Here is a 13,051-nt window from a genome sequence, read left to right as displayed (position 1 = left end):
TCTGCCTCCCGAGTGCTGGGATTAAAGGTGTGCACCACCATGACTGGCTATAGTTTCTTTTTTTTGCAAATCATTCTTATAAATATTTTAACTTTGACCTCTCTATCAGTCAGTGCAGTTAAATCATTTTAAGTAGCTATTTGTGGGGCTGGAGTGATGGCTCAGCAGTTAAGAGCACTGACTGCTGCTCTTCCAGAGGTCCTGAGTTCAATGCCCAGCAACCACATGGTGGCTCACAACTGTCTGTAATGGGATCCGATTCCCTCTTCTGCTATGTCTGAAGACAGCTATAGTGTACTCACATATATGAAATAAATACATCTTTAAATAGCACATGTGAGGAGTTTATGTAATAGCAGCTGATGAAATGGGCAGTGGATGAAAGTGTCTGCCTCTAAGCTTGACTGCTTGCCTGAGTTCCGTCCAGGAGACCCACATGACCCACATGTTAGAAGAGGGAACCAACGTCTACAAATTGTCCTGTGACTTCCAGAGGTACACACAGACCATACTAATTAATTAATGAACAATAATGTAGGTAATGCGGTTGGGTTGGTGGATCAGTAAAGTGCCCGCTGAACAAGCTGAGCATGGATCACTTAATACAATAGCAGCAAATAGCATGGAACCCTGGCCTGGGCATGGCCTCTGGTGGGGATGAAGCTTATTGGCTGGCCAACTAGCCTAGCCAAATCTAAGCGCTTCAGATTGAGTGAAAAACCCTATTTCAAAAGTAAATGTAGAGATTGAGTGAGGAAGATACTCAGCATCCACCTTGGGCCCATTTAACCATGTGCATACAACACACAGATATTCTATACACATACAATACCATACATATACAAGATAAATAAAAAAAATTAAATAATGACATGTATAAAAATACTGTAGTAAATCCTATTAATTTGTATGCAAACTGAAAAAAATAGTTTAAAAATAATGTAGAGGAGTCTTGCAGAGTAAATATTTAGGAATTTACTCGCACACTGCCAGACATTATCTGTATTGAAGCCCCCCGAGGTTGTCCGAGGTGTGGTTGGTGTGGATATCCTGCATTGCAGGATCAGCACAACTCCCTCACTTTTCTCATCCTAAGTATTAACTCTTGTCCTTTCCAGTTCTAGGTTGTTAGAGAAAGTGAGTTTTCCCTTTCCTGCCTCTCTCCTGACATAGGTGCCTCATTCCTATTAAGAGACAGAATCATATTTGAGAGCTGATTTTCCCCACTAAGAGTCCTGAGACTTCTAGGAGAAAATTGTGCTTATGCTTCCTACATAGGAGAGACAGCTAATTCTTTCCCTCTCTCACCTCCCAGGTGTGCAAAGGACCTCCCCAGCATGAGGAGATCTGCCTAGGCCTGTTTACTCTTGTCCTCACTGAGCCTGCCCAAGCCCAGAAGGTAAGGCGCCGTCTTCCCTCGATCCATGAAAATCTAGGGACCTTTTACTCATTAACTGAAGGTATGTCACTCTCCTTCTTCTTCTCCTCCTTCTCCTTCTCCTTCTCCTCCTCTTCCTCCTCCTCCTCCTCTTCCTCTTTCTCCTCCTCCTCCTTCTCTTTTTCCTCTTCCTCCTTCTCCTCCTTCTTTTTTGGTTTTTCAAGATAGGCTTTCTCTGTATCCCTGGCTGTCCTAGAACTCTCTGTAGACAGGCCAGCCTGGAATTGACAAGAGATCCCTCTGCCTCTACCTCCCAAGTGCTGGGATTAAAGGCATGCGTCAGCCACCGCCACCGCCCTGCAGTCACACTCTGGATAAGAGCTGAATCTCTGTGTTCTCTAAATGTGTTCTTAAGACCCTTATTCTCAGTGAATTCATTACTCTCTGGCTAGAGTCATTTCTGTCCCCAGATACTAAAGCTAAAAGGCAAGAAAAAGCAGTTGGAGAAAAAGAAAACACATGACTGTTAAAGTTTCAGGTCTAAGACTATGAAGGTCAAAATTGGCATTTATTTGGGGTATGGAGGAGATGGAGGACAACCAAGCCCATGGGAGCTCTCATCCAGAGAAAGAGGACCTGTAGTCTGTGGCTTCTGCTTTGACAAAGGAACAGAAAACAGGCTTAAAATGGTAGCATGTAACCTTTAGATTAAATGACTTAATGTAATAATTAAGAAGACTCCGGACAACAGTGGAGCCCGGCTTCCTAGAGTATTGCCAAGAATCAGCCTGGCATTTTGGTAAACAGAAGAGACTCCAGTGCAGGCGGCTCAGGGCCAGGCGGGATAGTTTCTCAGCGTCTGTTCTCTTTGTAAAACTAAGTCTTCGTTTGTTCAGATTGCCCCTTCCAGCAACTTTGTATCTTTGTAGTCCTGGCATACTGAGTTAAAGTTTGTTTGGATCTGGCTGGATCCCTCTGACAGAAGGGAGAAGTGTGGAGTCGGTTCCTGGCCTTTCTCTGAGCACAGGTGGTGTGGAAGAAAACAGATTTGTTCTTTGCCTACTGTTATGTTCCACTCTATGTGTCTAAAACCACTATGGCTTTTGTAGCTTTCTCCCTTCTAGACCGCAGGCCCTCCTTAAAGTGCCTTGGAATTTAGCTCTATTGTCATTTGTTTAGGGATAACCAAAGGAAACTCATTCTCAGAGACTCTCCTGGTATCCTGACAGGGATGCTTACATCAACAGAGTATTTGTGGGTGTGGGAACCTGCTTTCTTAATTCTCTGAAGCCGCTTAGGGCGCCTGCAAAGGTAAAGGGAAGGACAGCAGCAGCAGCTCTTGACACACTCTAGCTTCCCAGAGGAAGGCCAGGCAGTGTGAACTTTGTTAAGTGGAATTCTGTTTGTGCCTTTTTTTTTTTTTTTTTTTTTTGAGATATTCCAAGATGACTTTGGGTTCTGGTTTCCCCAGCTTCCCAAGTGTTGGGATTTCATTTCACACTGAATTGATCATTCAGATCTCTAGAGATAAATGGATGTCATTCATTTGGTTATGCTAAGCAGTTACGTGAGCTCAGTGATTTTAAGGAAATTGTTGACAAAGATGAGGTGGATAAGTGGGGCTATCGTTTAATTTTCAGGGTATACTTTTTTTTTCAGGGTTTCTCTGTGTAGCCCTGGCTGTCCTGGAACTCAGTCTGTAGACCAGGCTGGCCTTGAACTCAGAGATTGACCTGCCTCTATATATTTTTATAGGTATTATAATTCAAGTGTGATTTAAGGACCAGTGAGATAGCTCAGCTGATAGACATACTTGCCATAAAACCCTGATAGCTTGAGTTTGATTCTCAGAACTTAAGGAAGAGGGAGGGGACAGATTCCCAATGGGTAGCTAGCTTCTCTCTCTCTCTCTCTCTCTCTCTCCTCTCTTCTCTCTCTTTCTCTCTCTTCTCTCTCTCTCTTTCTCTCTCTCCTCTCTCTCTCTCTTCTCTCCTCTCTTCTCTCCCCCCCCCCAATAATATATAAAATACATGTTTAAATCTGATTGGATATAGTGTGGCTTGTGTGAAGCCCTGGGTTGAGCCAGGGTTCCCTCCACCCCCACAAATTGGGCCCAGTGGTTCACGCCTGTAATATCAGTATTTGGGAAGTTAAGATAGGAAGATTGCCTTGAGTTCAAGGCCAGTTAAGAGCTATATATCAAATACTAAGCCAGTTAAAATTAAATAAGTTAAATTTAAAAAAAAATGGCTGGAGCGATGGTTCAATGGTTAAGAGCATTCATTGCTCTTGCAGAAGTCCCAGCTTCAGTTCCCAGCACCCACATCACAGCTCACAGCTGCCTATAACTCCAGTTCCAGGGTATCTGACACCCTCACTGGCCTCCAAGGCACAACACACTGGTGTACATAAACTCACACTGACAAATAAAGCAATAAGAGGCATCAGGCCAGCCTGCAGTTAAGTAAGGTGCTACCTACAAAAGCAAAACAAACCAACCCAGTAACACCCGAGTTATCTGAGTGCAAACCAGCTTGCCTTCTGAAAGAGTTTGTTTTAGGTGATGTCTAAGTCAGACCTTGGTGAGCCTCGGTGAGGGGATCGGGCTGTGCCTGCTCTCTTTTCTTTCTGCCTTGGCATTGAGAAGCCACAGGCTCTACATTGTAAATATGTATTGTACCACTGTGTTACAGGCCCATGTTCTTGAGGGAGGTGAACCATTTCTCTTTCATAACTGAGGACAGCTGCACCAGGTTCATATACATGTGCTTCATCCACCTTAGAATTCCTCTGACAACTCTTTCACGGATGCTGAATAGCCTTGGACTTTATTTACTTCCTATTTGCTATCTGAATTAAATATATGGAGTAAGGGCTGCTTGAGGAACTGGTGATCAAAGGCTAAGCTGGGGTCTAAACCCTGCAGGTTCTAGAAATCAGTTAAAAGGTAACTGGAAAAGCCAACATCAGTGCACAGATCTCTCCCTCAGATTGTCCCAGACTCAGTGCTAGTCCCTTTTTGGTCCAGGCTCCTTTTGCAGGCAGCCTATGTGCTCAAGTGCTGCTGTGTTACATTCATTCCCAGCAGGATCAGGCTAAAGGGCTACCTCCCTGCCTCTCTGTCCTTTTCCTTTAAGATCCTCTGCTCTCATCTGTTTCTCTTTGTGTTTTTGTTTGTCCTCCCATCTGCTTCTCTCCAAAGCAGTCAGCAGACTGGCACAGAGGTTACCACAGGGCATGTGGTATTCTTGGTCCCCAGCTCTGTGTTATGAGTAGTTCATCTCTAAATATTCCTGGTGGAGTGTGGAGTTAGGCAAGGTTACTGCTCTTCTTCTGGACTCACAGCACCTGAAAAATATGTCCTCCTTCCCTGTCCTGAGTCTGTCTACATTTCTGTAAGTTCGTCTTTGATTTTAACAGACAAGGCTCTTATGTGGTTAGCTCAGCATGGTTTTCTTTTTACCTCTGCCTCCCTCATCCCTAGGACCTTCTGTGACTTACCAATGGGGAGTCTCCAGAACAGCATGTCGGCAGAAGCTCACTGGAGGCCCTTACCTTGTCCTTTTTCCCTTGTGGTTTCTGTTTTTAATCTCTCAACAATCTACTCCTAGATAGAGTCAAAGGATAAATTCTCTCTGGAGTGTGAGACTCCAAAAGTGGCACGTGAAGGATCTCTGTTGTTGTTTTCATCAGATGAGTGATGTAACCACAGGAGAGGGGGAGGTGATGAGAGCCCTCTTCCCGCCAAGGCCAAGGAGCTGCCTTGCTTTAGAATGTTAGGGTGAGAGAGTTTATAATGGGGTCATTTCTCAGATGTCATAATTCTTCCCTTCATCACTGGCAGTCTTGTCTTCTTATTTTGTTTTCATAGTTGTGTGAGGTGCTTATGGGTGGACTTTGGAATTAGGCAGCCTGGATTTGTTTGTTTGTTCTGTGACAGGGTCTCCTCATTCTGTCTGGGCTGGGATTATAGATGTGTGTCATTAGCTGCACTTTAATGCTGCTTCTCTCCAGTCTCTTACGTTATCCCAGGCAGGCTCCCTCCCCTCCCCATGCTCCTGTTTCTTTCTCCTACCCTCCTCACTCCTTAAGCCTACTTACTCATCTGTACAAATACAGGAAATAATAAGTAACATCTTCAAAAATTTGAGTATTTTTCTTTCTCTAACTTCGCTAAGATCCTCCCCATATCCCTACCCACCTAATTTTATGTGTGTTCTCTCTCTAAAACAAAACCAAAACCATAAAAATGATGGCAGGGGGAGGGAGAGGGGGCTGAAGAGCACTGACTGCTCTTCAGAGGCCCTGAGTTCAATTCCCAGCAACCACTTGGTAGCTCACAACCATCTATAATGGGATCTGATACCCTCTTTTGGACTGCCACAGGGTACTCATATAAATAAAATATAAAAATTTTAAAAAGAATGGTGTTTGGGCATGGTGGCACATGCCTTTAATCCCAACACTTGAGAGGCAGAGCAGGTGGCTCTTTATGAGTGCCAGCTTAGTGAGTTCAAGGACAGCCAGAACTATGTAGAGACCCTTTCTAACAACAAACAAAACAAACGAAAAACCCCATACACACAAATGCAAATCAAAACAAGTAATAAAAACAACCCACTAAGACCAAAACTTGCCAAAAGAAAAGGAAACAAAAGCCTCCATAATAAAAAAGCATGGAGTCTGTTCTATGTTGGCCAGCTAATCCTGAGCATGCAGCTGCCTCGGAGTGTGGTTGGCACACCCACTGACACTGATAATTTTGCCTTTGCCAGCAGCTATCAATTGCAAATAGATTCTTGGTTAGGGGCAGGACCCTATGTCACTATTATAACATCCCCCACCTTCTTGACAGGATCTCAGGTGGCTCAGACTGTCCTCAAACTTTCTATGTAGCTGAGGATGGCCTTAAACGCCTGGTCTTCCTCCTACCTCCCAAATGCTGAGATTACAGAGGTTTCTCTGTAGCTAAGAAGCTGATATCTCCTTAAGTTTTACCCTTTTGGCTGAGTCCATGACAAGATAGAACTCAGCAGGTGCACCAGGCAGCTAATGAGGTTCCCTAAGGCCTGAACTCATTGAAGAGAAGCAGGGTAGGAAAAGGTCTGAGGGAAAGGCAAGCAGTGACTCAGAAGAAACTTGTACACTTCCGTATCCCCTAGGGGAAGGATGCTAAGCCCCCCACTCCCCAACACGTCAATACTTGGCAAAAGCAAAGGTCATTCAAGAGAACAGAAGAAGTCATTTAGTTAATAAAGTTCATGTTTGGGGGCCAGCAAGGGGATGAGTGGGTAAAAGCATTGCCACACAGAGCCTTCCTCTGACCCACACACTCAGATAAAAATAAAGGTTTGTTAGTTTGTTGTTGTTGTTGCTGCTGCTGCTGCTGCTGCTGTGAGACAGCTTTCTCTATGTAACCCTGGCCTTGAACTCACTTTGTAGACTAGGTTGGCTTCACAGGGATTCATCTGGCTCTGCCTCCTGAGTGCTGGGATCCAAGTGGTATACAGCCATGTCTGGCTAAGAGAGGCCGTCGAGGCTCGTCCCTGTGATCATAGGAGGCTGAGACAGGAAGATGACCCTACTTTGTGAGTTCCAGGGCAATCGGAACTGCAGTGTAAGACTCTGTCTCAAACAAAAGGAACTGCAGTGTAAGACTCTGTCTCAAACTCTGTCTTTGCTTTGGTTTTAAGCAAAGGTCTCACTTTGTAGCCCAGGCTAGCCTTGAACTTGTGATATCCCTCTTTTAACCACCAAATGCTGGGATGGATTATAGGCACATACAACTATATCAAGCTAAGACACTACAGTTTTGTTTCTGTTCCTTCTCCCAGACCCTGATCCCTTTATATTCCCTTTGCTGCATCTGGCTGGGTTACAGCAAGTCTAAAAACCTCTGGGTTTCTTTTTGACTTTCACCCAAACCCATTTTTCAGTGACCTTTTACTGGCAGATAAAACACAGATGGCTTCCACCTGGGTTTGCTCAGCTTGTGGCATCAAACAGTATGACACTTCCTGAAAAGGGAGGTTGGGGGACAAGGACAGGACTAGGAGCTTTGCCCAGCAGACTTTCTTGCCTTATTAGAGAATCTTTTAGTCCTTTTTCCCTAATCCAAGAGGCAGAAGAGGGTAAGTTTGCAATGGAGGAGCCCTGTAGAAGAAAGAATGGAGAACACAGTTCTCCATTGCCTCTCAGTTGCCTCTCAGTATACTCGTGTTTCTTTTTTTTTTTCTTAAGATTTATTTATTTATTTATTATATGTAAGTACACTGTAGCTGTCTTCAGACACTCCAGAAGAGGGAGTCAGATCTCCTTACGGATGGTTGTGAGCCACCATGTGGTTGTTGGGATTTGAACTCTGGACCTTCAGAAGAGCAGTCCGGTGCTTTTACCCACTGAGCCATCTCACCAGCTCCTATACTTGTGTTTCTATGTAAGAGGAAGGGTTTGGGGTTGGATGGTTGCTATAGGGTCAACATCTCCATTCACTGACTACTCATAAACCTTATTCCTCACAGTGTTACCGGGACTTGGCTCTGGTGAGTCGTGATGGTATGAACATCGTCCTGAACAAGATCAACCAGCTACTTATGGAGAAGTACTTGAAGCTGCAAGATACCTGCCGTACTCAGGTGAGGCCAAAAGCAAAGTGGGGGCACTGGAGGGTCACTAGAGCATGTGCCTAGCACACACAAGGCCTAGATTCAAGCTCCAGCTCCAAACAAGAAAAGAAAACAGCTCAGAGGTGTAGGCTGGAGGTGAACCTTCTAAAGAGAGGGTATGGATGCAGCTCTGTTACTGTGCATCTAAACTGTGCACGATTGAGTTGGCTCCTTTTCCAAATTCACATCTCTGCTCCGAATGTCTTTTTCTCTCCTTTAGTTGGTGTGGTTGGTTCGGGAACTAGTAAAGAGTGGAGTTCTGGGAGCTGATGGTGTTTGCATGACATTTATGAAGCAGATTGCAGGTAAGTTTGCTAGCTAGAGCATTAGAAGAAAGGGAAGGAGCCCAGAGATAAGTCTAAGCAAGGGTTGAGTACCTGTGAGGAACTCAAGTGATAGGGTTTGGACCCTAGTGTACATGTCTCCTGGCCACATATGTTGCAGAAGAAAATGGATCAGAAAATCACAGGGGGCTTTGGATTAGTGAGTCTTACCTTGATTTTTTTCCTGCTAACTTAAGAACTGACCAGGTTTGGTCTGTGTTAGCCACTCATCTCTCTGGAGCTAGATCAGGAAGGGGGTGCAGAGAGAATCGAGTGAAGCCATTTGCTCTCTGCCTTTCTGCTTTCCCTGACTCCGCCCCTGTTCTAAACACTGGGTCGCTAGTGATTTTGGCATTTTGGAGCTAGTCTGAGGGACAGTGTCACAGAATAATAGTCCCTGACATTTAGGGTTTTTCTAATCTTTGCGTCTGTGACATCTTTCTGAAATATTGAATATGAGAAAAGTCTGCTCAGGCCACCTCTCCTGCTTTGAGATTGTTTGCATTTTGTTTTCCTGATTAAAACAAGAAACAAAACAAAGTATTAATAATAGATAAAAATGAGGCCAACTCTGTGGCTCTGCTTCACCATCAGTGTCTGGTTTTTGTTTTGTTTCCTGTGGTGATAAGAACTGTACCTAAGTTCTCGTGAGTTTGGGCAAGCACTCCACCTCTGGAGTATATTGTGTCCAGCTCCTCCCTCCCCATTCCCCCCTTTTTCTTTTTAAATAAAACAAGTCTTGCTATGTAGCCCATGCTGGCCTCACACCCACAGTCCTCCTTGCTATGTAGCCCATGCTGGCCTCACACCCACAGTCCTCCTGCGACAGCTTCTTACCTGCGCCTTCACACCCAGCTGTGCTGTGCATTTTCTCTTAACACTGATGTCACTGCGTCACGCGTGTGGCCCTAATCTTAGTGATGTAACTAGGTGAACACTAACATTTTTTTCCACTGAGATCCTGAGCAATGTGTAGCCTTGGTGTGCTGAGTATTTATTTTTATTCTTTCTTCGCACTTTCTTAACTGTTTGACACTCTCAGCCCCATGTCTCATTCCAGTATTTTTGTCTGGCAACACTGCATTTTAATTCTGCTCCAGGGATTTCAGTGGCAAGATCCAAAGGCTGGTGTATAGATACCCCTTAGCCTGTCAGGCTCCTGAATCCCACCCTGACTCTCAGACAGTAGACTGCAGCTGCTCTCAGCTGCCTGCATCTTTTAGGCCCTGGTTCAGATACCGCCTTTTCAGCTGGGGTGTCTAAGGTCTGTTTTTCTTAGTCATCACTTTTCAAGGACAAAGCATTACCTTTGCAGTTCTGGTTGATAGAACAATATCATCCTCTGGGGGGTGGGCAGTTCTAGAACATTCTTTCTCTCTCAAGGCAAAGGGAAAAAATTTTAAATCCTAAAAGAGAGAACGGTTTATTCTAGCATTCAGGGCAGTAGTGGTGGGAGAGTGGACCAGCGGGATGACTGAAGAGATTTATTCGATTAGCTGAGTTGCTAATTAGAGCTACTGTATTCTGATTCTTCCCCCTCCCACCCCCTTGAAATCAGGTGGCGATGTTACAGCCAAAAATATCTGGTTGGCAGAAAGTGTTCTGGATATCCTGACGGAGCAGAGGTAGAGTCTCCCATGAAGGGTGGGGCTGTGAGGGGTGTGAGTTTGGGACATGGGGAAGAAAGGCTGGTGGCACTCTGAGGCCAGGGGAAGGTGTGGCAGGCCTAATGGCGGCAGATGGAGAACTAAGGTCAAAAGATGGAGGAGTGGGAAAGAAGGAGCTTGCTAAAATATCTCAGAGCCCAGAAAATCTGGTCTCATCTGATAAGGGTTTATTTTTGACCCAGACCTCCTTGGAATGTTTATGTTTGGGGGGACTGAGAGGGAAATGAGCTCAGCAGAGGGGCCAGCCAACCACACGGGCCTGGCAGGTACCATACGCTCCTCCCTCCCAGCCTCAGTCCAGCACATGCTCTTTTTTGGAATGTCACAGGGCCGATGTAGGTGACTAGGGAGCAGAGAATCCTGCTATAAAGTGACATGGGGCCACATTTGACCTTCTGGCTCCTTTTCTCCAACAACGTGAAGGAGGGCTGTGTGAGGGCCGTTCTAGTATGTAAATTTGCTTGTGGCTTCCCCTTGATGCTAACAGGGTCCCAGTTTCTGCATCACTTCTTTTAGCGACTCTTTCTGAGTAAAGACATCAAGTAGCTAAATGACAGAGGCCTAAAATTCATATTCATTTCAGATTAAAAGGATGGTTTTCTTCATAATGGAGAGAGCTATGTTCTGCCCAGCCCTGCTCTGTAGTGCCACCTAGTGGCCTGGATCCAGTTATGCAGCCGCCCTGGGGCTGGTCATCACACTAGCAGTGGGACTTCCTAGGAGTTTCTTACTTGGCCTCTGCTTCTTTCTCTTGGTCTCTGTGTTTCTCTGCTACCTTTGGTGAGAGGCTCTCCCTTTCATCTGCCTCTCCTCTTCATTGTGCCATCCTCATGGCACATTTGTGCCTCTGCTAGTGACCTTCCTCCAAAGTGATTCTTCTCATAATGTCCCTCGTGTCGGATTCTGTTCTAGCATACCTTAAAGCTGAATTTCCCATGCAGGTGTCACACAGCAGCGCGTGGCTGCCTGAGCCCTTCACACTCTCGGTGAAAGGGAACACCTTGGCACTGAAACCTGTGTTCTAGCTTATCATCCTGTTTTCCTAACCTTTCCCAGGATTTCAGGGATGTGGGGTAAAAGGAAGCGCATGTCCTTGGCTAACATTTCCATTTTGTGAAAACAAAAGGACAGTACTGGGCCTAGTAGTGTAGGCATATAATCCTAGCATTTGGGAGGCTGAGGCAGGGGAATTACTCTGAATTCAAGTCTAGTCTGGGCTATATAGCAAGACTCTTGTTTCAAAAAACAGCTCCCACATACACAAAAGAAAAAGAAGAAAAGAAGAGGCCTTGGTCTTTAGTTAATTAAGTAGCTTGATTGCTTTTCCTGAATCAGGAAGTTGCCTGGTTATATTAATTAAACTCTTCCTCTAGCTCCCTGCCTTTCAGCAGGGGTGTCAAAGCAATTACAGCCGACTTGGTACTTAGACCCTCCCCACTGAGCCTTTACCTTTGTCCCTTTTGAAGCAGCGGGAAACAGATAATGTTTTTATCACTCTGTTTTCCAGGGAAATTCTGAAACTCTGGGGAAATGGGCTTTGCCGTCTAAAATCAGATGCCTCCCCTACACCCCCAAATCCTCCCCGATTTTGGGTTAGGGCAGGCAACTAATTATCTGAGGGTGGGGTGAGTGGTTAGAGCCGGGGAAAGGTTTGTGGTTTGGGGGCTGTAGTAATAAGCCTGGTAGAGGTACAGCACAGCACAATGTGTTCTAAGAACTCCGGGGCCTGGAAAGGTCCTGGAAATCCCCAGAGGTCTTTGCATCACACTTAAGAGAACTACTGACTGAAAACACTTTCCATAGCTCAGCAGGAAAAATGGAGCTTGCCTCTCTCCCAAGCCTAACATACACCACTTCAGCTATGATATGCTCTGGCGGTTGAATGAGTTAACAAGCACAGTTACTTTATTGGTAGCTGTGAATGTATTTATGTTATAAGAGGCTGATTTCATTTGGTACCTACCTTAGTGAGGCATCTGTCTGGTGAGGGAAATTAGTTACCTTTACCTATTAGTCAACTCATAGTCGGGTAATAACAGCCAGAGTGAAACCCTCAAAAGTCAGAAGCCATTATTCTCAGTGTGTGGTCATCACAGCAGTATGAGGTTGAGGTCTAAGCAAGCGGCCTGTGCAGTGTCTTCCCTTCCTGCAGGGAGTGGGTACTGAAGAGCAGCATCCTCATTGCCATGGCTGTGTACACGTACCTCCGACTTATTGTGGACCACCATGGGACTGCCCAGCTCCAGACCCTTCGGCAGAAGGAAGTTGACTTCTGTATCTCCTTGCTTCGGGAACGGGTAAGGGAACAGGACAAACAGTATGAGGAAGTGATGCCAAGATGTGGTGTCCATGTGGCCTTTATGCTTCTGGGCCAGAGATACCTTGTTAGGGGTGCAGGTGGTTCAGATGTGGTATTTTCATCATCCCTAGACAGCTCAAGAGCAAAGGACAGGAAACCGGAGTGGAATACCCCTGCTCCTAGAAATGTCATATATAATGCCACCATCTTCAGGGCTTTTCTGGTCCGTTCCAGCTTACATTGTTGTACAACAGACAGCAGCTATTGTGTGCCCACTGTTACATAAACCTCACCTCCCCCAGAAGTAATTGTTGTGTTTACTTGGGTGGATTATGAATTATTTACTATAGTTTCTCCCAAGAAAGATATTCTAACTCTAAGCTATGAGGACACTGACTACATAGGAAAAGTTAAAAGAAATATCAGATCAAGTAGTTAAGAACAGGTGCTGTTCTCACAGAGGACCCGGATTTGATTCTCAGTACCTACATGGTGGCTCACAGCCATATAGAATTCCAGTTTCAGGGGACCTAGCACTCTCTTCTGGCCTCTGTAGGTATGTTGTGTACATATATACATGGGCAAATACTGATACACATAAAGTAAAAAATCTCTTTTAAAAAAAATTCAAGCCGGGCGTGGTGGCACACGCCTTTAATCCCAGCACTCGGGAGGCAGAGGCAGGCGGATTTCTGAGTTCGAGGCCAGCCTGGTCTACA

The 13,051-nt window shown here is 45.3% G+C and overlaps 1 protein-coding gene across 1 annotated transcript in view; it reads left to right on the top strand.

The window, feature by feature from the left end:
• The window catches only part of Ints3 (integrator complex subunit 3), a 42,781-nt gene that overhangs the window by 10,765 nt on the left and 18,965 nt on the right, over nucleotides 1-13,051 (top strand). The window contains exons 3-7 of the mRNA XM_021157313.1: nucleotides 1,316-1,399; nucleotides 7,900-8,013; nucleotides 8,264-8,348; nucleotides 9,925-9,991; nucleotides 12,186-12,330. Coding sequence (XP_021012972.1) covers nucleotides 1,316-1,399; nucleotides 7,900-8,013; nucleotides 8,264-8,348; nucleotides 9,925-9,991; nucleotides 12,186-12,330 — 495 coding nt within the window. The remainder of the gene's footprint in view (nucleotides 1-1,315; nucleotides 1,400-7,899; nucleotides 8,014-8,263; nucleotides 8,349-9,924; nucleotides 9,992-12,185; nucleotides 12,331-13,051) is intronic.

Source organism: Mus caroli, chromosome 3 (genome assembly GCF_900094665.2).
Source record: "Mus caroli chromosome 3, CAROLI_EIJ_v1.1, whole genome shotgun sequence".
Lineage (NCBI taxonomy): Eukaryota > Metazoa > Chordata > Mammalia > Rodentia > Muridae > Mus > Mus caroli.
Note: the sequence above shows the minus strand (reverse complement) of the source record. Positions and strands in the feature narration are given on the sequence as shown.